At 42.3% G+C, this 25,091-nt stretch overlaps 1 protein-coding gene across 3 annotated transcripts; it reads left to right on the top strand.

Annotated features, from left to right (window-relative positions):
• The first annotated feature begins 978 nt into the window (after nucleotides 1-978).
• On the top strand, nucleotides 979-13,438 carry LOC109191911. Of its 3 annotated transcripts, none has more exons than XM_019342595.1 (10): nucleotides 979-1,249; nucleotides 1,989-2,155; nucleotides 2,234-2,298; nucleotides 3,093-3,133; nucleotides 10,471-10,559; nucleotides 10,650-10,763; nucleotides 11,432-11,509; nucleotides 12,104-12,172; nucleotides 12,767-12,841; nucleotides 12,916-13,438. In XM_019342595.1, the coding sequence occupies exons 1-10, from the start codon at nucleotides 1,138-1,140 to the stop codon at nucleotides 13,021-13,023; spliced, it is 918 nt and encodes a 305-aa protein (XP_019198140.1). In that variant the 5' UTR covers nucleotides 979-1,137; the 3' UTR covers nucleotides 13,024-13,438. The 3 variants fall into 3 exon arrangements, with proteins under 3 accessions (XP_019198140.1, XP_019198141.1, XP_019198139.1); XM_019342596.1 differs by having other exon boundaries at nucleotides 981-1,249; nucleotides 1,961-2,155; nucleotides 12,104-12,169; nucleotides 12,764-12,841; XM_019342594.1 differs by having other exon boundaries at nucleotides 982-1,249; nucleotides 12,104-12,169; nucleotides 12,764-12,841.
• Nucleotides 13,439-25,091: the final 11,653 nt, after the last annotated feature.

Here is a 25,091-nt window from a genome sequence, read left to right as displayed (position 1 = left end):
TTTTACCCAGTCGTTATATCGTGGACCGCGGTCATAATCGATTATGCACCGCGCATCAAAACGACGCTGTTTTTTTAAGTTAAGAAACGGCGCGCTGTTAGTGTTAACGGAGTGACACTACAGTGTATCTAAACCGACACTGCCTCACATATTATTTTTATATTATAAAATGAAATTGCAGCTATATCAAAATGATACTGTAGTTGTAGTGAAATGAAACTGCAGTATATATAAAATGAAATTGAATAATATTTTACATATTTGAGTGTATATTGTACAATGAAGCTGTAATTATATCAAAATAATCATGTAGTTGTGTTTTAATGAAACTATAGTGTATATAAAATAAAATTAAATAACATTTTCACATATTTGAGTCTATCAATATTGAATGAAACTGTAGTTATATCGAAATGAAACTATAGTTGTGTTGAACTGAAACTGCAATGTATACAAAATGAAACTGAAGAACAGAGTTATTTTTTGCAGAACGGTGCGGAACGGCGCGAAACGGATTCCGTTTCTTTTCATTAAATAAAATGACGTTGTTTTGATGTGCGGTATATAATCAATTATGCACTGCGATGCACGATATAATTTACCATTTTTACCTAATGAGTAATGATACTTACTTTTTCAAAAAAATTTCCTTTTAAATTTCTCTCGTGATACAGCGTTTTCTTGTTGGGTGTTTAGTCTTTTGATACTTTTGATAATAAATTAGCAGGATCAAGTGATCAACTAGTTCATGACACCGTAATAATTATAAATTATATCATAAAATATCTTAGAAGACAAAAAAAATTTAATGTATTATAACAGACTCGAGTTAGTAATACTCAAAAGCAAAAAAAAAAAAAAAAAAAAAAAAAAAAAAAACACTCTTGACTCTTCTACGCGTGAGAATGTGAGATGCATCACACTCTTGACTCTTCTACGCGTTTGCGAAGTAAAAAGGAGGTGGTTGGGGAAGGTGGGAAACTGGTAGTTATGGTCTTCTTCACCTATTGACACCATCACACGAACCTTTTCACCTAGAGTTTCCAGATCGCATCTAACATTTGAGGAAGGAAATCACCTCAAAATAAGAAATATGAAAATTCCACTACTGATTGAATTTTGAAACAAATAATTACAATGGCTCGGATCAGGAGTTGGTGCTCGAGATCCAGACATTCGATTTTTATCTGGTTCGTCTGCGCTCTTACCTTCTGTACTCTCTTCAATATGGCCCTTCGTAATTCTTCAGGTATATTCAATTATGTTTAGTTTTATCGATATTTGTTTGTTATTTTGGAATGTATTAATTCTCCGCCTATAGTGCTTGGTTGCTTGCGCTCATCTTGTTCTATGTTCTATGAGTAATTTATTTATTCCAATTTGATTTTTTTCTACTGTAGTTCATAATGCACTGTGAAGTGTGTGTATTTAATAACTGCAATGCTAGGATTCAAAAAGAAGTTGAACTTTTAGTGATTGTTTAATGCTGAGATGCTAAGTTATAGTAACTAGATACTTAATAGCGTGAATCTGAAATCAGATAATTCTATTTGCTTTTAAATTTGGTAGTCGGCAAGTTATACTTTTGAACGATTTTGCATTATTAGTTTATTGTTAGAAGGATCAATTTTGGATTAAATTTTAGGATTTAAAACAAAAATTCTGGGAAATTTTCAATTTTTTTTTGGGTGCAAATTTTATTGTTTGACAGTTTGACCATAAAGGAAAGAAATTTAAATGAACCAGTGAATCTTTATATGGAAATTTTGAATATTGGAGAGACAATGGACTGGAGTTTGGTCTGTTTCCATATTCTGCTGTAGGGCAAAGTGCCAAACTGAATGCTTCTAAGGATAAAATTAGAGGAAAAACCGTTCTAATCTTGTTTTCGATTGCATTTCTGCTTATGAATCGTGGTTTTCAATTGTGCTTAATGATAATTTGAATCTTGAAATCAAAGCTGGACATGAGCAATCAAATGGTTACAGAGTGGTCTATCTCGAATTCTGATAAGCGATTGAGATTGTATGATAAGATGGAGAGGGATTTGGAGGAACATGGAGCCAGTTTCCTTAAACATGGAGAAACTTCTCAATCACTGGCCCTGTCAGATCTATTCACTCTCAAGGATGGGATTGTCACTCCTGTGCTGAAGGTAAATTTAACTGCCTAATAAGTTAATTGCTCCCAATAGATGAAGACTGTGATTTTGATTTTTCTTTTTAATCTGTAGGCTGCAAACCCCTCTGTACGAGCAAATGTTTTGCACCTGAGCACAGACTATTCTGTTCCTATAGCGTAAGTGTTTCTACACTCTTCTTCTCTGTATTCTTTCGAGGCTCAGCAATTTTATTAAATGAAACATAATTAATTACCAGATGCTACCACTTGACAATGTTTTGGATGTTAATGTGCTTATCAAATTTGTGTAATTTATTCTAGCTTTGATCATCATTACTAGAAACAGTGATTTGTAGTTATTTAATATGCAACCAACTTTTCTATTCTAAAATAAAAAAACATTCAAATTATATTCAATGAAACATTTTGGGAACTTTTTGAACATGTATTCAACTAAACCATGAACCCTATACATTATGAAAGTTGCTGTTAATTATATGACAAGCTTAAGAAGAGAATGGTTGAAGACATGAAAATATCTACTTTCAATTTGATTGAGAAAATGCTTTATGAATAAATATTAGAGGTTTAGAGATGATATCTTGAATACATTTTGAAAAAATCACATTTGATGTCATTTATTTAGAAGAATTTTCTTTCTAGGATTCCTTTGATATAACTAACTTAGCCCCTTTATAGGGATGAATGCAGGGAGGAGGGGTGTCTTCTGATTTCCTTATTTAATTTGTTAAACTTTTGAGTTTTGATTGTTCAATTTGTTAAATGTAGCTTCTGATTCTTAAAAGGTTGTCTATGGCCCATTTTCCCCCTACGTATATTAAGCATAAAAGTTTTTCTCCCTTTTAGTAACATCCCTTTAACAGTTCTATTTGGTTGGAGATTATCCCCTGCTGGAACTTGGTTCTTCCTTGCATATGTATTAATATTTGTTTGATACTATTATCTTTTAGGGTGGCTGTTAGGTCTATGTTCTCACCATACTTTGAAAGAGGTAAGCGATCTTTTTAAATTATCTTGATGTCTAAACTATTTGCCCCACTAGATTTTTTGTTCATGTATATGTCTGTGTGTTAGATAGATAGCATAACAACCAGGGGTATACTTGTTAGAAAGATGAGAAGAATTTTGTTGTATTACTCATGTCTCAATAGAGAGAAAACATAAAAATTGTTATGATTCAGAAAATCAGAGCAAGAAATTAGGAGATTGATTAATTGATTCTAAAAGAGTTAATTTTACTTTTGGTCCTATGATTATTGGGTGTTGTCAATTTTAGTCCCCAACTTTCAAAACTAACAATTTAGTACCCTAACTATTCAATTTTTATCAATTTTAGTCAGTACGGCACAAATTGCCGGCCAATTGTCGCTAATTTTTATCCACATCCCACCTGCCTCTATATTAATTCAAACAATGATTCACAAATTAGCTTCCATTTTAACACTGAAATAAAAGATTTCGGCGTCAATTGGCCGAAAATTTGGCCGGATAGACTAAAATTGATAAAAATTGAATAGTTAGGGTACTAAATTGTTAGTTTTAAAAGTTGTGGACTCAAATTGACAACACCCTAATAGTCATAGGACCAAAAGTGAAATTAACTCATTCTAAAATATCTTTGTTATTTGAATTGATTTATTTCCTTTATAGATAGTGAATAATTATGGTAAGGAGCCTTAATGATTCTCTTTTCCTTTTTTATATTTTACTTTGTCTTTGTAACTCTCTTATATCGAGGGGATTTTCATTCTAATAAAGTGGACAAGCAAGCAAGAAAGCCAATATAAAATAAGAGGTGGGAAAACACTCAAAACATTCCTAGTATCTTGTTCTCCAGTTAAAGTCAACCTTTGCCTTTTCTCTCATTCCTTTAGTTCATTTATCAACATAGGCAGCCCGCAGACAACCTCCAATAACCCTAATCGCCCTGCGACACATGAGTTTGCCCGAGTACATAACACACACACACACACACACACACACATATATATATATATATATATATATGTATGTTGTATGTATATGTACTCAATATCTGAGACCTATTCTTAGACAAACACAACTTTTTTGTGTTTCAACACTCTCCCTCAAGTTGGAGCATGTATATCATATGCACTAAGCTTGCTACAAATAAGAAAAATTGTAATTTATGCCCCTTACAAATATGCCAATTATCAATGTCACCCCTGAATTATTAGTGGTGTAATTGTTGTCCCTTAATTTCAAAACGTGACATATATTGTCCCTTCCCTAATAGGGAGAAGGAGAAACATTGTTGTCGGCAAAAGGAGAACAAAAGAAGAAAGACAAATGGATGAAAAAAATGTGGTCTTCGAACAGGGAAAACGGCGGGTAACCACATTTACACGACTAATAATTCAAAGGAGGAGCAATATATGTCATGTTATAAAAATTGAGGGGCAACATTTACACTACTATAATTTAGGGGTGACATTGATAATTGACATATCTATGAGGCCGTGAGGGTCATAAGTTACAATTTTTCCTTACAAATATATTAAATTCTATGACTTCTTAAAGATTTAGTAAGTATATCATCTAATTGATCATTTGAGCCTACAAAACTAGTAATATCTCCAAATGCCACTTTGTCTTGAACTAAATGACAATAAATTTCAATGTGTTTCATATGAAAGCTGGATTTGATGCAATATGCAGAGTTGCTTGATTATCACAAATGAACTTCATGAACTCCATTGTACAAATCTTCAAGAGAAAATTGAAATTTATGCCCTCCGTAATATGTCAATTATCAATGTCACTCCTGAATTATTAGTGGTGTAAATGTTATCTCTCAATTTTCAAAATGGTACATATATTGCCTCTCCCGTAGTGTAAATGTTGCCCCTCAATTTTCCTCCCGTATGGTACGGGAGGAGCAATATATGTACCATTTCGAAAATTGAGGGGCAAAATTTACACCACTAATAATTCAAGAGTGACATATTATGGAGGGCATAAATTACAATTTTCCCAATCTTCAATTTAGTAGGGAGGTTTTTCAACCACATAAGTTCACATGTCTCGAGGGCCATGGATTGATATTCAGCTTCTACACTTGATCGCTGCTTTTTTACTTTTCTAAGAGATTAAGTTGCCACCAAGGAAGATACAATATCCTGATTTGACTTTCATCCCATGCACATCCTACCTAGTTTGCATCTATATAACCAACAATTTCAAGGTTTCCATGGTCTTTGTATAACAAATCAGTGCTTGGAGATTTCTTAATATATTGTAAAATCCGGATGGCAGCCTCCCAGACTCTCACATGGAGATGCTAAGAATTGACTAACAACACTTAGATATCAAGTCGGGTTACAGTTAACTAAAGTAATTTCCCTACCCCAGCCGTCGATATCTTCCTAGATCTGAGATAAGCTCTCCTTGATTTGGTAGGAGTTTGACATTTGAATTTATAAGAGTGTCAAGAGGTTTGCAATTCATCATACCTGTTTCTTCCCGTATATCCAACTCATACTTTCTTTGAGATATGCAAATTCCATGCTTAGATTGTGCTATTTCAATTCCCAAAAAGTATTTTAATTTTTCGATATCTTTTGTTTCAAAATGTTGGAATGTGTTATTTCAACAATTGTATTCTCATAGCATCATCTCCTGTAATAATAATATCATCAACATATACAACAAGATAAATGCTCTTACCCTATTTACGTTTACAAAAGACAGAATAGTCAACTTTGCTTTGATTTAAACCAAAATTTTGCACTACTATGCTGAACCTTCCAAACCAGGCACAAGGAGACTATTTTAGGCCATAGAGAGAACATTTGAACTTACAAACCAAGTCACTCCCCCTTGAGCAACAAATGCAAGAGATTGCTCCATGTAGACTTCTTCCTCCAAATTCCCATGTAGGAATGGATTTTTAATATCTAACCGATTAAAGGCCAATGATGAATGGTAGTTATAGAAAGAAAGATTCTAACTAAAGCAATTTTTAGTTATTGGTGAAAAGTTGTCAGTTTAATCAATCCCAAAAATCTGTGTATATCCTTTAGTGACTAGTCGAGCTTTAAGTCTATCCACCTATCCATGGGGTCCAACTTTCCCAGTATATATCAATCAGCAACCAACAATTGTGAAGAAGTTCTGAAATTCTAACGTAAAAGTGTAAAAAAAATGGTAACAGCATCTATACAAACTACTCTAATAAAGGAAAAAACTAATTAGCTTAATTTTTTCCTCAAAATCAGGAAACTGAAAATTAAGAAATAGAGTCATGGGAGAAATTGAAAATCATCACCAATCTCATTTATTCCTAAAATAAATTCCGTATCTTTCACCCTATTATTCAACACTCCTTCTCAAGCTGGAGAATATATATCATGTAATCCCAGCTTGCAAATTATGTCTTCAAAGTTAGGTCTTGCTGTCTTGGTAGAGCTTCGGTGAGGATGTCTGCAGTTTGTTGCTTGGTAGGAATGTAGTTCAGTTTAATAGTCTCACTAGTCACTATCTCTGTGATGAAATGTCGATCAATATCAACGTGCTTAGTCCTATCATGATTATCAGGATTCTTTGCTATGCTAATAGCTGCCTAATTGTCAAACATCATTAGAATAGGAGATGAACTCACTTGTCCCAGTTCACTTAAAACCCTTTTTATCCAAAGCCCTTCACAAATTCCTTGTGCTAGTGCTCTGTACTCGACTTCTGCATTGTTTTTGGCTACCACTAATTGCGTCTTACTCCTCTATGTAACAAGATTACCCCAAACAAAATAACAATACCCAGAAGTTGACCGTCTATCAATGATGTCTATTGCCCAATCAGCATTTGAGTACATTTCAATGTCACGATTCTCTATCTTTCTGAAAAATAAGCTTTTCCCCGGTGTATCTTCAAGTATCTAAGAATTCTGTAGATTGCCTCCATGTATCTCTCTGTAGGGTTGTGCATGAATTGACTCACAACACTTGTTGCAAAACCAATATATGGTCGAGTATGTGAAAGATAAATCAAGCATCCAACAAGTCGTTGATATTTCCCCCTATCTACCGGTGTGCTTTCTTTCTTAGTGCCAAGTTTCTTTTGACTATCCATAGGAGTATCAACTAGCTTACATCCAAGCATGCTAGTTTCCTTAAGAAGATCTAAAATGTATTTCCTTTGATTTTGCAAAAAAAAAAAAAAAAAAAAAAAAAGTATTTCCTCTGAGAAATAATAATGCCTTTCCTTGATCTAGCCACTTCCATCACAAGGAAATATTCTTATATTTCTTTGATCTTTTAACTTAAAATTCTTTTGACAAACACTTCTTCAAATTCTATAATTCTTCCACATCATTCCCGGAGAGAATAATATCATTGACATAGACTATCATTACAACAATTTTCCCTGTATGAGATTTCTTAACAAAGTATGATCAGCTTGACCCTGAATATAGCCAAGCTTCAAAATCACCTTTGTGAATCTGTCAAACCAAGCTCAGTGTAATTGTTTAAGTCCATACAAGGACTACTTGAGTTTGCAAACTTGATTCTTTTCCAAACCTCCTTCGAAACCAGGTGGGATTTCCATTTAGGCTTCCTCCTCAAGGTCACCATTTAGAAAAACATTTTTATGTCCAACTGTTACAAGTGCCAACTCTTCATTGACTATATTTCTTTCTGGTTTAGAGGCAGAGTTGGCGAACCTTTGTGGTCGGAGTGGCTTCAGGCATTAGTTGCGTAGATGACCGGGTTCTCCACAATTGTAATAAACCCTTTGTCCTCCTCAACCTCCTTCGCGCCCTCTACTAAAGCCACCACGTCCCCTGAACTGGCTTCCTCGATCACTATCACTCTCATCACCATTTTCTCCTTGTGATAAAAAGACATGTTTCTTCGATATACCATCAGTATTAGGATTACTTGATGCATTTTGAACCATAGCGAAAACTTGATCTATTGACTCCAACCCCTTATTCTCGAGTAACTGGGATTTCAAACACATCATACTCCTTATCCAATCTAGAAATCCAACTAAAGACATCAACTAATCACGTTGCTTTTTCATTTTATCCACGTCATTCGTAATCGGCATAGCAGTACACAATGCCTCACTCGCACTTTTGAAGTCGTAATAATAGTCCCTGATGTCTCAGCCTTTTTGAGATGGGCAATGAACATCATGAAACAACTTTTACAACTTTCTCAAATTGTTTGTCCCACTAAATCATTTATTTACTAATTCTCATACCTCCTTCATAGTTTTACAATGTTGTATGGATAAAATTATTTTCCTATTGTTAGGAAAGTAAAGAGAGAGAGAGTTTCTAATGTGCTGTCATATATTATATCAAACTCACATAGGAATAGAAAATACAAAGCCCTATAAATAGGTATTAGAAAACTACGAATAGGAAACAAGTTTCCATATACACTACCTTCCTAAATCCCTAAGACTGCCTAATATATAGGGATTCTATATATCAAATATATATTCTATATTCCATAACACTCCCCTCAAGTTGGAGCATATATTTTAATAATGCCCAACTTGTTACACAAATGAGCGATAACCCAAAATAACTAAATAACAAATAACTCAAGTCCATTTAGGACACTCCTTTGACCAAACAAGCTTGAGATTGGATACTCATACTCCCCCTCCAACGAAAGCTTCGAACACCACGAATCCCACGAACAATGGGTGAACACAAAGTGACCGAACAAGCTTGAAATTGGATACTCCCCCTGAAACGAATGCTGTGAACGCCACCAATACCTACGGACAGTTGGGTGAACTCAACGTGGTGGACCGAACAAGCTTGGGATTGAACCCTCCCCTGAACACGCCACCAATACCGCAACTCCGGGTGAATACAAAGTGGACCGAACAAGCTTGAATACAGAAAGTAAAGAAGACAAACTCCAAACTGGAGCACACAAATTCTTTACTAGCAAAAGGGAAGTATCTTGACTAACAAAAAGGAAGCATGCTCCAATCAACGAGCATCAAAAAGGAGAGACAACACCAAAACGAAAGGGGAGAGAGGACTAAAACAAAATAGACAGCATCAAAGCGAGATAAACTAACCGTAGAATAAAAGGTAATGGTCCAAACTAAGTCCAGAACCAAGACAAACTCCAGAACCAAGACAAACAGACTTAGGCGACCCAGGAACAAGTTGACCAAAATGTTTTTCAATTGTTGGAGGAGCCTCACGTGTTGGCGGCACGTGAGGCTCACGCGCTAGTCAAAACGTGACAACAACGGAGCGAAAAAAAAAAAAAAATTATCGTAAAGGCTCAGATACCATGTTACGAAAGTAAAGAGAGAGTTTCTAATGTGTTGTCATATATTATATCAAACTCACATAGGAATAGAAAATACAAAGCCCTATAAATAGGTATTAGAAAACTACGAATAGGAAACAAGTTTCCATATACCCTACCTTCCTAAATCCCTAAGATTGCCTAATCTATAGGGATTCTATATATTAAATATATATTCTATATTCCAACACCTATCAATGCAGTTTAGTATACATGATAACAAGACTTCGTCGTCTTTCTTCAATTCTTGGGCTTTAGTAGATTCTACTGGACACGTTTCAGTTAAATCTCTGTCTTTACCCATACCTCCCAAGTTAATCTCAACTAAAAACTTCCATTTGCCAAAATTGGATCCATCTGGTGCCAACAACACATCAATCAATTTAGATGGGTTGACACCTCAGTAATGGTCCTAACTTCCGCCATTGTATTTCGGTAAAACAAAGGAAATCGCTACAGTACCTTATTACACCACTACTCCAAACCTACTCGGCTTACCGAGATGAGCCCGCCGGTACCAACCTCAACCAGAAAAGTTGCCAGAACAGTGCACACGCGCCGGCACGTGGCGTCGGAGCCCCTAGACTGTGGCGGCACGCGGAGACTCCGGTGGCTACTATGCTTCTTCCGATGGTGTCGCCTCCTTTCTTCGACCAAAGCCCACTACCCACTCACCTCAATCTCGCTCTAATACCATGTGGACTACGAGTATATATGTATTGAGTGTGTATAAACTGATGAACTACAACCTGTACAAGAAGCCTATCTATATTCTAACAGCAGGACTCTGCCACTCATTTGAATTTCAAAATAAGTAGCTGAGAGATTATTCCTAACAAGCTTCTAACATCGCTCTCTATATGTGTGTGTGTATTTATATGTATGCATGTATATGTATATATCTGTTTGTATGTATGTATATTGAATTATTGAGGCAATTAGCTTTTATACTTAGTTGAAGAAATAAATTTTTTACATACTGCAGCTCTTTTTCACATGTTTTGATGCTTATTTGTTTTCTTAGCAATTTGGTTTCAGAACTCCAGTATATACCACTGTAGCATGTTTCACGCCTCACACCATGTTGCACCGGTCCCTGCCTCAGAAGCAGAGGTAGATATGCTTATGGATCTGATGCCTTTATTTCCTTTCATCTTTTTGATACATTGTTTTTATAGCACTATGCCCCTCATGGTCTCTCAGATTGAAGCTGAAGCAAATTCTGTTGAAGCAGTTGCAAAGGCCAGCTGTCCATTAGATGTTGTTCTCGACAGGGTGGTTCTCACTTCAACTGGTGTACTTATTGGCTGCTGGCAGGTCTTTTTATGAAATTCTTTTCTTCCATGACAGCTAATTATTTGAAGTTAATGAAATGGTGCACTTTATATTCTTGAAATGCAAATATCATTGCTGCAGAATGTCCTTGCCCTAAGTCTTTTATTTTGTTTCCCTTTTAGTTTCATAATTTCGAGGACCTTCATAAAAAGGTGACTCAGTGATGTTACATTTAAGGGCCTAATTCTTAAGGAATATTTATATGAGGATTTGATCCTTGCTCTAGGCTTGTTAAGAATATTTCTCTGTCTGAATGCATGCCTGCGGCCTGCCTATGTGTCTCTCTGTTGTATGTCTCAATCTCTTTGGTGGGTATTTTTCAACATTTTTTTATGTCTTTGACCATATCATCTAGTCCATTTACTTTCAGTGGAAACTTCAATAGCAAGTTAGCAACCCATTGAAGTGATTTTTCTACGGTGGCTCATTTCATTTTCTGACTTCACCATTTGAGGGTGCTTAAGTTGCTTTTTCTTTTTGTGTTCTTCAATAGTCAGTAATGCAATTTGAGGCTATGTGCTGGCTTAAGTGAGTTGTACAGGACAAATTGGCATTAATGATTCTCCAGTTTGGCGATAGCAATTGTGTAGAGAAGTAAGATTTAATGATTCATGAGATAACAAAATATTTTTCAATGCATTTTGTTACAGGTTGTCTCTGGTACCGATCCTGTAACTATACGTGAGAAGCTGAGAAACGCTCTTCCACATGCACCAGAGAAGCAATTTGTAAGTGCTACATAAACACTTAATTCCTTATTACTCTATATAGAAGCTAACGTTATACACACTCTCCATGAGCAGCATCAAATAATGTAATTTGACAAACCTTAATAAGCCGGCCCAGAAAATACTGCATAGCGATTATAAATGTTGTCTCTTCAGTAATTTTTCTTTTCCATTAAGACTGGGCTATTACTTTCAACTTGATAAAATATATTTGCACAATTTAGACTTTTATGTTATAAAACGAGATTTTATCATGCCATCCATTTATCAAGCATACCTCCAACTGTGCTTGGCAACCATTGGCTTACTTTAGATATTGGTTGTTAGCAGATAACCTGCTTAACTGGTCAAATCTTTTTTTTGTTTTTTAAATTGGAAAAAGGGTCAAATAATTCATTGAGCTACACACAGAAATACAAGTAGTTCAAAGGCTCAATTGCACGTCTTTTTAGTTCAATGGCCTAGTTGCATTTCTATGTTGGTTCGATGGCTTATTTGTCTCCTTTTCCTTTTTTTTTTTTTAATGAATGTTCAAGAAAACTATGTGCTTCCTAGAATTTAACATTCATATAATTGTCATTGTTTCTGCAACAGTACGATGCTGCTATTCTTCACACATCATTTGCAAGGCTTTTGGGTCCTCCTACTAATTTGCCTGAGGTAGTTATCTGCAGCATGAAATTTTCTCTCCATGTTTTTTTTACCTCATAGTGCTCTGCTAATATGATTTACCAGCTCCCAACTTGTGGCTTTATCTCAGTTACAATGTATCTGTAAAATCATAAAATTGGGGGAAAAATGCAGCATTGTATTTGAATTCATCTGCCCTTAGTTATAATACAAACATGCTGGAATGACACTTGTAGATATCACTACCCTGGAAGATGGGTATTTGCAATTTCTAAGATCATGAATACTTACTGATCAAGTGTCCCAGAAACAAATTTTCTCGATCAACTGTGTCCCTAAATTTTGAATTAGCACTCCAACTAAAAGTATTAACTTTGTGATTTCCTGTGGAGTATATTTGTTAATTAAAATAACATAAATGTGGGTTTTCTAGTTTGTATTACTAATTGCTTTGCACAGTCTTAATATGAAGTTATGACTGCCCTGATTCTTTACCATCATTGTAGTCCAAGCAATATTATTGTTTCTAAACTTTTGATTCAACCACTTGATGCCATGCAGAATGGGCAATTTTGATTGTTCTGAGATTGTCGTTTTTGACTTTTTTGACATTATATTCTGCAGGAGGCAAAAAATCTCTCCGTGCTCCAATTTTTCCATGAGCTAGTAACTAGATTAAACAGCCAAATTCGTGGATTTAAGGTATTCCTCCTATAAAGTCTTCATACCTTTTTATCATATTATTTATACATTTAATTCAATCTTGAGCTTTTTAGGCGACGATCACTGAGCTCTGGTATGTAGAAGAGCATGATTTGCTGGCGCTTGCAGTTGATGGAAAAATGACGATTCGCAAGTTTCAACTAGGCTGTTCAAAAGCCTGATGATGGTATTTAAGTTTCAACAGGCAGGAGTTTTCCCCCCGACAGATATGCATCCTCGTTATCTCTACAATTATGTCGTACTGAGATTATAGTTTGCGTGTGCATATATATATGTATATACTGCTACACCAATAACCAGTTCTGAAGCACATATGAAGTTATGCATATCAAGATTGAAGCTCTTGAAAGCTAGAAGCAATGGAAGTGAATGTTCCAGGTGGTAATTTGTGCAGAAATGCTGTGGTTTTAGAGCTCAATCCGGAACTCGTGAAGGGCTACATATGTGTCACTTTTTGCTGACAAAAACTTCCATGGGGTATAATTTTGTTCCACTTACTTCCACCATTGTAAAACATGTTGTTAAAATAATTATCTGGGTGTAATGAGAGAGATAAATGATCAAACACTAGTAGCATATGATCACTTTATTGTAAAACAAGTATGTTGTTAAAATAATTATCTGGGTGTAATGAGAGAGATAAATGATCAAACACTAGTAGCATATAATCACTTTGGCCCTGTTTGGTAAAAAATTGGCCTATAGGCCAATTTTGGCTTATTTGACCACTATTAATTGTTTGATTTAGTTAAAATATCAATATAAATGTTTGGTTAATTAGCTTTTTGCAACTTCAAAAGGCTAAAATTCAAAAAGTTACTCTAAGCAACTTTTTCAATTAGCTTTTTGAAAAAAAAAAAAAATTATATCAAACAGCTATCGCTAACAGCTAATTTACCAAACACTTTTCTACAATTAGCTAATGTTATATCCTCTAATTAACACAATCAACTAACAACTAACAGCTATCAGCTAACATCCATTTTACCAAACAGGGCCTTATAAGTTTTAAATATTCTTCGTACAAGTAATGACATACAAAAAGATACTAATATAATTAACTAGAGAAAACAGAATCACTCACCAACTGTTCACGTGTTTAGATCTAACGGATCAAAAATACTAATTTTTAAAAAATATGGTGATATTTTCGTAAATAATTGAACATCGAAGTGCAAATAACAGTTTCGTATAGTGCACCTAAGTGCAAGTAAAATGTATTACAAGTGCAAGTAAAATGTACATTGATTATCAATATTAAGTACACCTAACGGGTAACGTTATCATTAAGTGCACCTATGTGAAAGACTTTATCATTAGGTGCACGAATATTAACACGGTAAATTATTTGCACTTGTAAGTTGATAGTGTTAATTCCCACGTAAGCGGTGAATAAAATAATATAAGACCAATTAAAGCAAATAAACGTCTTTTATTGATCCAGGTGAAGGTCCTAAGTACAATCTACACTGGCTATTCTGAGGGCCGACTGACTGCGGTCGGGATGCTCTAACAATAGCCTTTCGATCGTCCAAAAGTCTCCCACACTGTTGCAACTGCGGGTATTTGTAGCCTCTGGGCCAGAGACACAAGTCCGGCCGTATGGCATGTCATCCACGTAGCAATGACGTGTCTTCTCCCCGTAAGCCCTGCTTGTCAACGCCTAACGCTGCCACGTGCTTCTTCTCAACTCACTCATCTAAGGGCCACCAACCGGGTATTGAAGACGCTGGTCGGGTGTTCTACCGGTCGGGTACGACCGGGTTCTTCTAAGAAAATCCGACCTGTAACCTGCATAAACAAGAATAGAAGACGAAGGCATGTCGGTCGGGGTATTCCCTACCAAGAACCCCCCAGCCCGGGCCTTTTTGACCGCCCGGGAAAAAACGGGACGGGATGAAGAAGTCCAAACGTCCGCCGCCAAACCGACCGGACAGCTGTCATTCCCCCGCACCACGTGTCGACCTCTGCACGCCTCTGCGAGCGCAACGGTCAACTCGGAGTCTAGACTGGTCACATCGAGCAAGTGGATCGTTTCTCGCCCAAATGCTCTCCTATAAATAGGCCTTCATGGAGTTCATTTGAACTTTTACCAATCTTCTGAGTCGATCGGAGCATCCAGTGCATCCCGAGCGAACACTCCAGCAAGCTGGTCGAGCAATCAACTTTCAGCTTTTCTCCGTCAAGTACTATCAATCGGTAAGTCCTTCTTCTTTAGATTTTTATTCGCTTCTTTCACATTTTCTTTCCATAGCCAACTCTAGGCCTTAGCTGACCACGACCCGGATATCCCGAGCCCTAACATAATTCCGATCGGCCTTTAGGTAGACCTAACGTCGGATTCAGATAGCCAGAACGTCTCCATCGCGGATTACGACGACGCGGTCGAGGAAATCAGCGAAGAGGTGGACATCATGTCCTAATCACCAGAGGTCGCTCAACGATCACAAGAAATCCCCGAGCGACGAAGGTCATCCAGCTCAGAGGCAACGTCAAGCTCGAATGAATCAGGCAGCTCGAGCAGTAAGAGCGGTCAAACGTCAACGAGCGGGCAAGGCTCCCCGACGGGTAGCGTTCGGGAAACACCGACCCGGGTAATTGGGGATTACCCTGAGCCTGCACCTCTGACCAGCGTTCGGGAAGCCACCCCGGAACCGGTCGAAGAAGACCCGGCTGGCCCGCCTGCACCGACCAATGGGGAATTTGTATTCTTGAACCGGGATAGCATCGAGCAGCAAGAAAGCCTGCTGACGAAAGCAGAAGCCGCGAAGATCTCCGCGCTACTCACCGGCCGGGTTCGTTTTGAGATCCGCCGTAGCTTGGGGAACGTCATCGACAGGCATGAAGGCAAATGGATCGGGATGCATTACGACTCGCTCCTAGCCCTGATCCAGATACCCTTCTCCGCCCTCCTGACCGCTTTCCTTGGTTACTACCGGGTGGTTCCGGCCCAAATTTGCCCGAACGCGCACAGAATTTTAGCGTGCTTCCCGCAAATATGCGCCCGGCACGAAGTGGCGTGCACGATGGAGTTATTTAACTTCATCTACCAGGTGAAGACCCTGCCGGCCAAATATGGGGGCTGGTTCCTGATGATACAGTCCCGGGCGGATATGTGTGCAATTGAGAGTCTGCCCGGGAACAACAAAGGATGGAAGAACAAGATCTTCTCGATTGAATACGACCCGTAGATCCTCCCGGTCGAGAGGACGTAGAGCAGCCACTATAGGAAACAAGTGGTGCCAGTTGAGACAAAGGCCCTTCAGGACGCCGCTACAAAAATCTCGAGCGAAGTGCACGAATACAAGATTTTTCGCTCGAGGGAATGCTACGATGAAACCCGACTGCCACCGCCAAGATACGACTTGGAGGATAAATACCTGCCCGTACTGGGCGTGACGATAGCGAGGGCGGCTGCTCGGGCTGAGGCAGAGAGCGAAGGTCTAACACTAACCGATTGTCCCCGACCCTAACTCCCCGATCATTTTCCGTCCTTAACCTAACCAATTTCTTTTTGTTTGAAAAAATGGCAGGATTCTAAGAAGATGAGGCACCCCGAGCACCCATAGCGAAGATCGTGCTCGGGAAGAAAAAGGTCAAGGGCAAGCCGGCCGGGGATAAACAAGTCCCGACCGTCCGGCCAAAAGGCACATCAACAACCGTCACCACAGCCGAGGGCTATGTGGTCGACGCCTCGGACATCCTTGTCACCCGGGTGACTGCCCCGAAAGGCAAGGAGAAGGTGTCCGAGAAGGGGGTCGCAAAGAGCGACGCACTGAAGCGCCGAAGAGAACAGCGCAGCCCGAGCCCCCCAGCTGAGATCCTCAAGGGCGACGCATCCGTCCTTACTTGGATCGGCAACGCCGGGCCGATCAAGGAAGATCTGAGCAAACTGTCCCCGACCCAAGTGGTCGAGAAGATTGGCCACAATCTGGCCGAGGTAAGGATATTTCGTCTTCTTAAATTTATACAAGTTCCTCCGCTCGGGCTAATTCCGAGCGTCTTGCTTGTTTTGCAGATCTCCCTAGCGACCCAGCTTCTCCAGCGCCAAGCCCTGCTGGCCAACGAAGCTGACGCCCTAAAGAAGGTCGCCGAGCAGCGACAAAAGGAGAACACCGACCTCCGGACCGAGCTGAAGAATGTCAAGGAGGAACGGGATACGGCCGAGAAAGCGGCCCGAGCTGCTAAGGGAGCCCAGGAAGTGGCCGAGAAGGCCGTGAAGGAGGCCCTTGGGGAGGCGAAGACGTTGAAGGCCCGACTGGCCAACCTTGGGGACTTGGCGCAGTTCCTCTTCCGGGATGAAGCGTCCGGGATAAAGTTCCTCAAGGCAGTCCGGGGAACTACGGTCGGGGAGGCTCTAATTTGGGCGTTCGGCCGCTGGGGGTTCAAATTCGGCCAGCGGAAGATGCGTGAAAAGACCCAGGCCTACATGCGGGAGGCCCTTGAGGGTGAAGATCTCGAGCTGGTCCTGACGACCCTTCCAACCGGAGTTGCCGACCCCGGCCCGCCGCCATTCGACCCCAAAGAGGACGTGGTCGAGCCGAGCGATGCCGCCGCGAAGAAGTAGCTAGGCCTTCTTTATTTTTGTTTCAAAGTAGAACTGATCGGGAACCCGGTCCCGAGCTGTACCGGGCACTCTTTAAATCATTTTAATGAAGTTGTTTTTTGTTCATCTTGTCTCGTTCGTTATTTATTTTTTGTCCGCTTTTTGATTTATTCGTATGCCGATCGTTCACTAGCCGACCCTTTGGCCTGATGGCCTGGTCGTGCGTATTTCGACCGAACAGTCTTGGCGTTCGTAATGTCGAAGTCTTTGGCCTGTCCGTTCGGGATTGTCCCGACCATACGGCCTTGTCGACAATTCCAAAAAAGATTTTGGCCTTGCTGTTCGGGTTGTTCCCGATTGCTTGGCCTTACACACACTTCCTTCCTCCTAGCCCCCACATTGTTGTGCGCCCAAGGCACGAGTGAGTGCAACAATGGAAAGAAATTGGACGGATCGGGAAAATTTTGCTGTAGCTCTAGCTTTCCCAATCGGTGGCGTGACCCGAGTGTCCGCCGAAGATGAGCGCATTAGCCGGTCGATCAATTCGCCCGACTGAGATGTAAACGGCTATTAAAGCCAATTCGAGAGATGGATATTAGAGCCATTTTGTTGCACACCCTTATCGTTGGAACCGAGGGAGAGGTGTTGGGTTGGGCGAAGAGCCCGTCTTCATTGTTGTTGCCGAGACTCGATCGGGTAGATTCCGAGCACCACTGGTTGTGAAAGCAGATTCAAAGCAACCTACTTTAGAATTAAAAAACCGATCGGGCCGCCGTATGCAAACGGTCGAGCAATCACCGATCGTATTTACATTGGAAAATCCCGTTTGCAGACGGTTAAAAATATTTACAACAAATAAGTTACAAACAGGACGATCAGGACCCACTCGCAGGTTGAGCCCCCAAGTCGTCAATAATTACAATAAATAGGCTAATGCCTGAATAAAACGAGGTGCTCGGAATTCCACGTTCCCTCGATCTGCCTACCGGTCGTCGTCTCCAGTCGGTAGGTTCCCGACCGTATAACAGCGGTGATGACGTACGACCCTTCCCAGTTCTGAGCTAGCTTTCCTCCTTCCAAAGGTTGACTGGCTTCCCGTCGGCGTAGGACGTAATCCCCGACCTGAAAATACCGAGGGTTAACCCTGACATCCTTCATACTCTTCACTCGCTTCTGGTACTCGGCCATACGCCGAGCAGCTAGCTCTCTCTTTTCTTCGACCCCATCGAGATCCACGACCATCGAATGTTCGTTCTCTTCTGCATTGTAAGTCCGTTCTCTGGCGGTCGGGATCCATGCCTCGATCGGGAGTCGGGCTTCAGCACCATAGACAAGGGCAAATGGTGTCTCCAAAGTAGCTTCCCTCGGAGTCGTCCGATAAGCCCATAGAACATATGGTAACTCCTCGGCCCAACTTCGACCAGTCGAGTGCAGCTTCTTCTTTAGGCCTTCCAGGATTGTCCGATTGGCGTTCTCAACCTGACCATTTCCCTGGGGGTAAGTCACCGACGACCGGATATGGGTTGTCCCAATCGTGGCAAGAAAGTTGTTGAAATATTGGCTCACGAATTGACGGTCGTTGTCGCTGATGAGATGCACGGGCACACCAAACCGGGAAATGACATTGCGCAATAGGAACCGGGCGCATTGTTGGGAGGTGATTGTGGCTAACGGCTCGGCCTCGATCCACTTGGAGAAATAGTCAATAGCGACGATGACAAACTTTCTCCGACCGGCCAGTTGCGGAAAGGGACCCAAAATATCTACTCCCCACCTTGCAAAAGGAATTGCAGTCGTGACCGGCTGATAGAACGTAGCCAGTCGTCCGGGCATCCGAGCGAATAACTGACACGTCTCACAATCCCAGGCAAGCTTCTCACAATCTAACTGGAGAGACGGCAATAATAGCCGATCAACATGATTCGACGAGCCAACGATCGGCCTCCTTGATGCGATGAGCAGATGCCCGAGTGCAATTCCTTCATCACCAAATCAGCTTCAAAAGCGGTCAAGCAGCGCATGAGAGGTCCACCATACGATCGTCTATATAGATGACCATCTTGGATCTGAAACCTTGGAGCTCTGAGCTTGGCCTTCCGAGCACGGTGGGGGTCGTTTGGGAGCCGACCGTGCTCGAGGAATTCCATCAAATCGGTGATCCAATTGTCTTCCACCGGTTGGATAGGTGCGACCGACAATCGATGGATGCTGTACCTCGGGATCACCAAAATCCAAGTGATCTTTGACATATGTTCCGGGGCGTCTTGAGCCAACTTGGACAAGATGTCCGCATTGACATTATCCAATCGGGGTACGTGTCGAACGGTGTATCCCCGGAACAAGGCGAGCTTCTCCATTGCGAGGTCCGGGTAAGCTTGTAATCGCTCGCCATTGACTTCATAATCTCCTAGGACCTGTCCGACCACGAGCGCAGAATCTGTTTGAGCCCGGATGTACTCAGCCCCCAAGTCCCGAGCACACTGCAAGCCATTGACAAGGCTTCGTACTCGGCTTCGTTGTTGGTCGGGTGGAACTGATACATTAGAGCAAAGTAAACCTTGAATCCCTCCGGGCTCGTTACAACCACTCCTCCTACTGCCCCTTTCTTGCTGCTTGACCCATCTGTGGCCAGCGACCACCACTCCGCCTCGGGGTCCTCAACCTCCGGAGGTCGAGTATCTCGAGCGGTGCATTCGACCAAGAAATCTGCAAGGGCTTGACCTTTTATGGTTGGTCTTGGTCGGTAGTCGATCGCATATTGGGTCAACATTAACGCCCACTTGACTAGGCGTCCGGATGATGAGGCAGTGCGGAGAACTGGGCCGATCGGCTGATCGGTCAGCACACGAATGACTCTACCTTGAAAATAGGGAGCTAGCTTCTTCGCGGCAATATATAAGGCGTATACAACCTTCTCTAGCCGGGAGTACCGGAGCTCGGGACCATGTAGCGTGTGGCTTACATAATACACCGGTCGCTGGACCCCTTCCGGATCGGTTCAGCACAATACTGCGCTTACTGCTCGATCGGATACGGCGAGGTACACGTCTAGCTCTTCCCCGAGCTCTAGCTTCGACAGCACAATTGGTGACATAAGATACTCCTTCAGCTCGTCGAAAGCCGCTCGGCACTCGTCATCCCAGACGAAACCGTTCACCTTGCGCAATATCTTGAAAAATGGTAGAGCGCGCCCGACTAATTTGGAGAGAAATCGGCTTAACGCCGCCAACCGACCGGTTAATTGCTGGACCTCCCGAACGGTGGTAGGTGGTTGCATGTCCAGAATCGCTTTAACCTTGGCCGGGTTGGGCTCGATCCCCCTCCTGGTCATCATGTAACCGAGGAACTTCCCAGTCTGAACCGCAAATGTGTACTTGGTTGGGTTCAAACGCAGCTGGTACCTCCTCATGATCTGAAAGCATTCCCGGAGGTCCCGAGTGTGGTCAGATCGGTCCCGACTCTTGACCAGCATGTCATCGATATACGCTTCCATCGTTCGGCCTAGTAGATCAGCGAAGAGCATATTGACCATTCTCTGATAGGTCGCTCTCGCGTTGCGGAGGCCGAACGGCATCACTCGATAGCAATACAGCCCGTCTGGGGTCACGAATGCTGTTTTGCTCTCGTCTTCATGGTGCATCATTATTTGGTGATATCCTTTGAAAGCATCCATGAAACTCATCAACTCGGCCCCAGCCGTCTCGTCGACCATTTGGTGAATGCTCGCGAGCGGATATGGGTCGAGTGGACAGGCCTTGTTGAGGTCGGTGAAGTCTATGCACATCCTCCAAGCTGGGGGCTCAGGAACAAGAATAATATTTGCCACCCACTCGGGATAAATCACCGGTCGGATGTGCTTGATCGCCGCCATCTTCTTGACCTCTTCTCTAACGAACTCGCGGCGATCGGAAGATAGATGCCGGGTCTTCTGAACGACCTGCTTGGCTGCGGGATCGATGGCAAGCTTGTGACAGATAACCGTTCGGTCGATCCCGGGCATGTCCTTGGGCCCCCACGCGAAAATATCAGCGAATTCGCAAAGAATCGCTAACACTTCTGATCGTAGCTCAGGGGTAAGGGCCCGGCCAATTTTGATCTTCCTGTCCGGTCGGTCCTCGGACAGGGGAACTTCTTCAATTTCTTCGGAAGGCTCGGGTTGCTCCTTCCGGTCACTGGTAGCTTCCTTGATGATCGTGTTCACATGGGAAGAGGTGCCAGTATCACGCTTGTTCACAGCCCGGGTGTAACACTTCCGCGCGGATTAAACATCTCCGCGAACTACACCGACCCCATTGGGGGTGGAGAATTTCATGCATAGGTGGGGCATGGAAATTATCCCACCGATCTTCATTATCGCTGGTCGGCCCAAGATGATGTTGTGGACAAGTGCAAATTCACCACAACAAACTCCATCTCGGTCTTGACTGATTTCGGCGAGGTGCCGATCTCGGCCGGGAGCACAATCTTTCCTTCAAGGCGAACAAGAGCCCCGGTAAATCCCGACAATGGTACACCGACCGGAATCAGCTCTCTCTTGTCGAGTCCAAGTTTCTCAAACACGTCCAAATACAGGACGTTGACACTGCTCCCAGTGTCCACCATAACCTTCTGGACATCGGTCCCGTTTACATCAATGGTGACCACGAGAGCTTCCATGCCATGATCACCGCTGTTGGGCTGGTCCTCCAAGGTGAAGGTTATGGGCTCCATCTTTTGTCTTTTCCGGGTATCACGGGAGTCTACGATCGCGACCGGGCAGTTCTCCCTCGGTCGGGAAGCATCATCCAATCCACAAAAAATGACGTGGATGGTCGGCTTGCCTGCCGGTCAACTGCTAGATGGAGGGTCGGGGTCCCAGAGGTCATCTCGGCGGTCGTCCCTGTGGTCATCCCTGTGGTCATGACCCGACCGATCTGAACGTTCACCACGATCGGAGCGATCAGAGCAGTGATGCAAACGTCGATGATCTCTCCGATCGGTATTCTTCTTCGTTTCTTCTCTCTTCCCCACGCACTTGTCCAGCCTTCCAATACTGAGCAAATCTTCTAATAGCTGGCGTAAGTGGGTACACTCTTCAGTGTCATGCCCGGCACACCGCTGATAAGCGCAATGCTTAGATTTGTCCGGGATGGGGGAGTTGGATAAGGTTGCAAGATTGGGCGTACTGCATAGCTTCCACCGCTGATCGGTTCAAGGCCGTAAACTCGCCAGGCCTGGTGCGGGATCGGGGATGCTCATCACCCGACCGATGTTCCGCCCGGCCGGCTGGTTTACGAGATGAAGTCCTGACCTCCTGCGATCGTTTGACGACATTCGCTTCTCCGGCATTAGCGTAATCCGTCACCCTTCGAAGGGCTTCTTCATAAGTGGCCGGGGGATGGAGGATGAAATCTTGATAGAGATAACCCGCCCGGAGAGAAATGTGGAGCATATGGGTGGCGGTGGCGTCATCCATCGGTTCGACTTCCCCGACCGCGGCCTTCCACTTGACAAGGAAATCAGTCAAGCTCTCCCCTTCAAGCTGCTTGGCCTTTTCCAAGTACATGTAGGGCTTCATCACTATCTTGGAAGTGATAAACTTCCACACGAACTTCATAGCCAGGGTAGGAAAATCAGAGATAGAACCCGGCTGCAACGTTCGGAACTACTCCGCCGCCCGACCGGAAAGCGTGGAGTAGAAAGCCCTACACATCACGGCGTCTGACACGCCCATCATCATCATACTCCCGTAGTAATCGTTAACATGGACCTCAGGGTCCGTACGGCCATCATTGTAACACCCCGTGTTACGACCCCTAAGATCAATTAAATCGTTGATCAATTACCCAAAAGAAAGAATTAAATCGCAATAATTAATTAGGAAAGGCCCACCATAGTCCACGGGCCCTTATCCCTAAACCCAATCCTTAGTCCCAAAAGAAATAGAATTAGCAAGCCCATAATATTAGTTCCTAACTAGGACTCCTAAATATATAAATAGGGGACTTAAGAGGCACCTAGAAACCCCTCCCCACCACAAGAATAACGCCCCACCTCCCCGAAGAGCTCCAAGAATCTCCCTAGAAGAAATCAAGAAAGCAAGAAAGCTTAAAGAAAGACCCTTCATAGCCAAGGAATTAATTAAGGCTAAGAGGTAACCCATGTCTCAACAAAACCTATTTTCATAGCTATGATTTCCCCCGTAGGATTTCCCCGTATTATTGTGTATTGGTGACTTGTGATATTATTATTGATGATTGATGGGATAATTCCATGGGTGATCTTGATATTGGGAGATTCTTGATAATTATGGTGTTCCTGATGATTATGTAGAGTTCTTGATGATTATATGTCGTTCTTGATTATTGTATGGCATTCTTAATGCTTATGTGTTATTTGTACCGAATCTTGTAATTAGAAGACGAACCGTATTCTTGTTGATATAAAAGTGATTAGAACCCTAGGTTGTATCGTATGATCTTATTCTTGGTTTATCGGGTGGGGAAATCGCATGTTTGGGTGTTGATTATATTTAGAAAAGCATGATAGGTTATGTGCCGTTCGTTTCTTGTATTTGATTCGTTAATTGTCTACGTGTTGCCGTTAATTGCATTATAAAGTGTCTAAGTATGATTTCGGGTTCCACAACGGTTCCCGGGGCGTAAAGTGTGTGAAAAGAGTCAGTGGGGGGTTGGTGGGGGGTACGGGACCCGCCACCTACCCACGGCCGTGAAATACCGCCCGGCAGCGGGTGGCCGGCGGGCGGGCAGCTGCCCGCCGGCGACCCGCTGCCCGGAACAGTATAGTCCGGCGGGCAGCCGGCGGGCCCACCCACCGGCTACCCGCTGGAAATTATCCCACCTTGGGATCCCGGCTTCCCCGTTTGATGTTCCCCCGTTCCCCGTGGTGTCCCAACGGATTCCGTTTATCGTGCCTATGTCTAGTTTGATATTTCGGGTACCGTTCGTAGGTTATGGGTCTATTATATTGCATGCTAGTTGAATTGGTATCCCGTTGACCTAGGTGGAAGAAGCATGAACCCCTTAGGACTATTCTTAGTATGTGAGAGATCACGCATAGGTTTTGTTATACGTTTTCTCCCCCTTCCCAACATGTTAATGTGGGTTGCATGTACTTGCTATATGTTATGTGTGTGTGTAACCCCGAGTTGGTTGAGATCAATCGGGTTATACGGGCAGTCGGATGGGCTGAGAACCATACCGGCTGTTAACCAGGCTGGTAGAGACCGGTCAGGTATATAAATATTATATAGGACTAAGTTCCACTATACGGGCAGTCGGATGGGCTGAGAACCATACCGGCTGTTAACCAGGCTGGTAGAGACCGGTCAGGTATATAAATATTATATAGGACAAAGGTCCACTATACGGGCAGTTGAATGGGCTGAGAACCATCTCAACTGTTAACCAGGCTGGTAAAGACCGGTCAGGTATATAAATATTATGTAGGACAAAGGTCCATCAGCCGGTTGTGATCGGCTCCTCCGTAATGTGAGACGGGGCAGGGTGCTGCGGGGCCGTGTCAGAGCTATATGCGCTGACCCTCATGTATGGGCATGCGATTGGTCCTGTGGCGCCAACAAAGTGTGCTATTTGATGAGATATGGATGAGTTGTGTTTATGAGTATATTGGGGATTTGACTATGGGATTTATGCTAGGGATTGTGTATGATGGGTTATGATT

The sequence above is a fragment of the Ipomoea nil genome, unplaced genomic scaffold, assembly GCF_001879475.1.
Source record: "Ipomoea nil cultivar Tokyo-kokei standard unplaced genomic scaffold, Asagao_1.1 scaffold1721, whole genome shotgun sequence".
NCBI classification, from domain to species: Eukaryota; Viridiplantae; Streptophyta; class Magnoliopsida; order Solanales; family Convolvulaceae; genus Ipomoea; species Ipomoea nil.
This window is presented reverse-complemented; position numbering and strand designations above follow the sequence as displayed.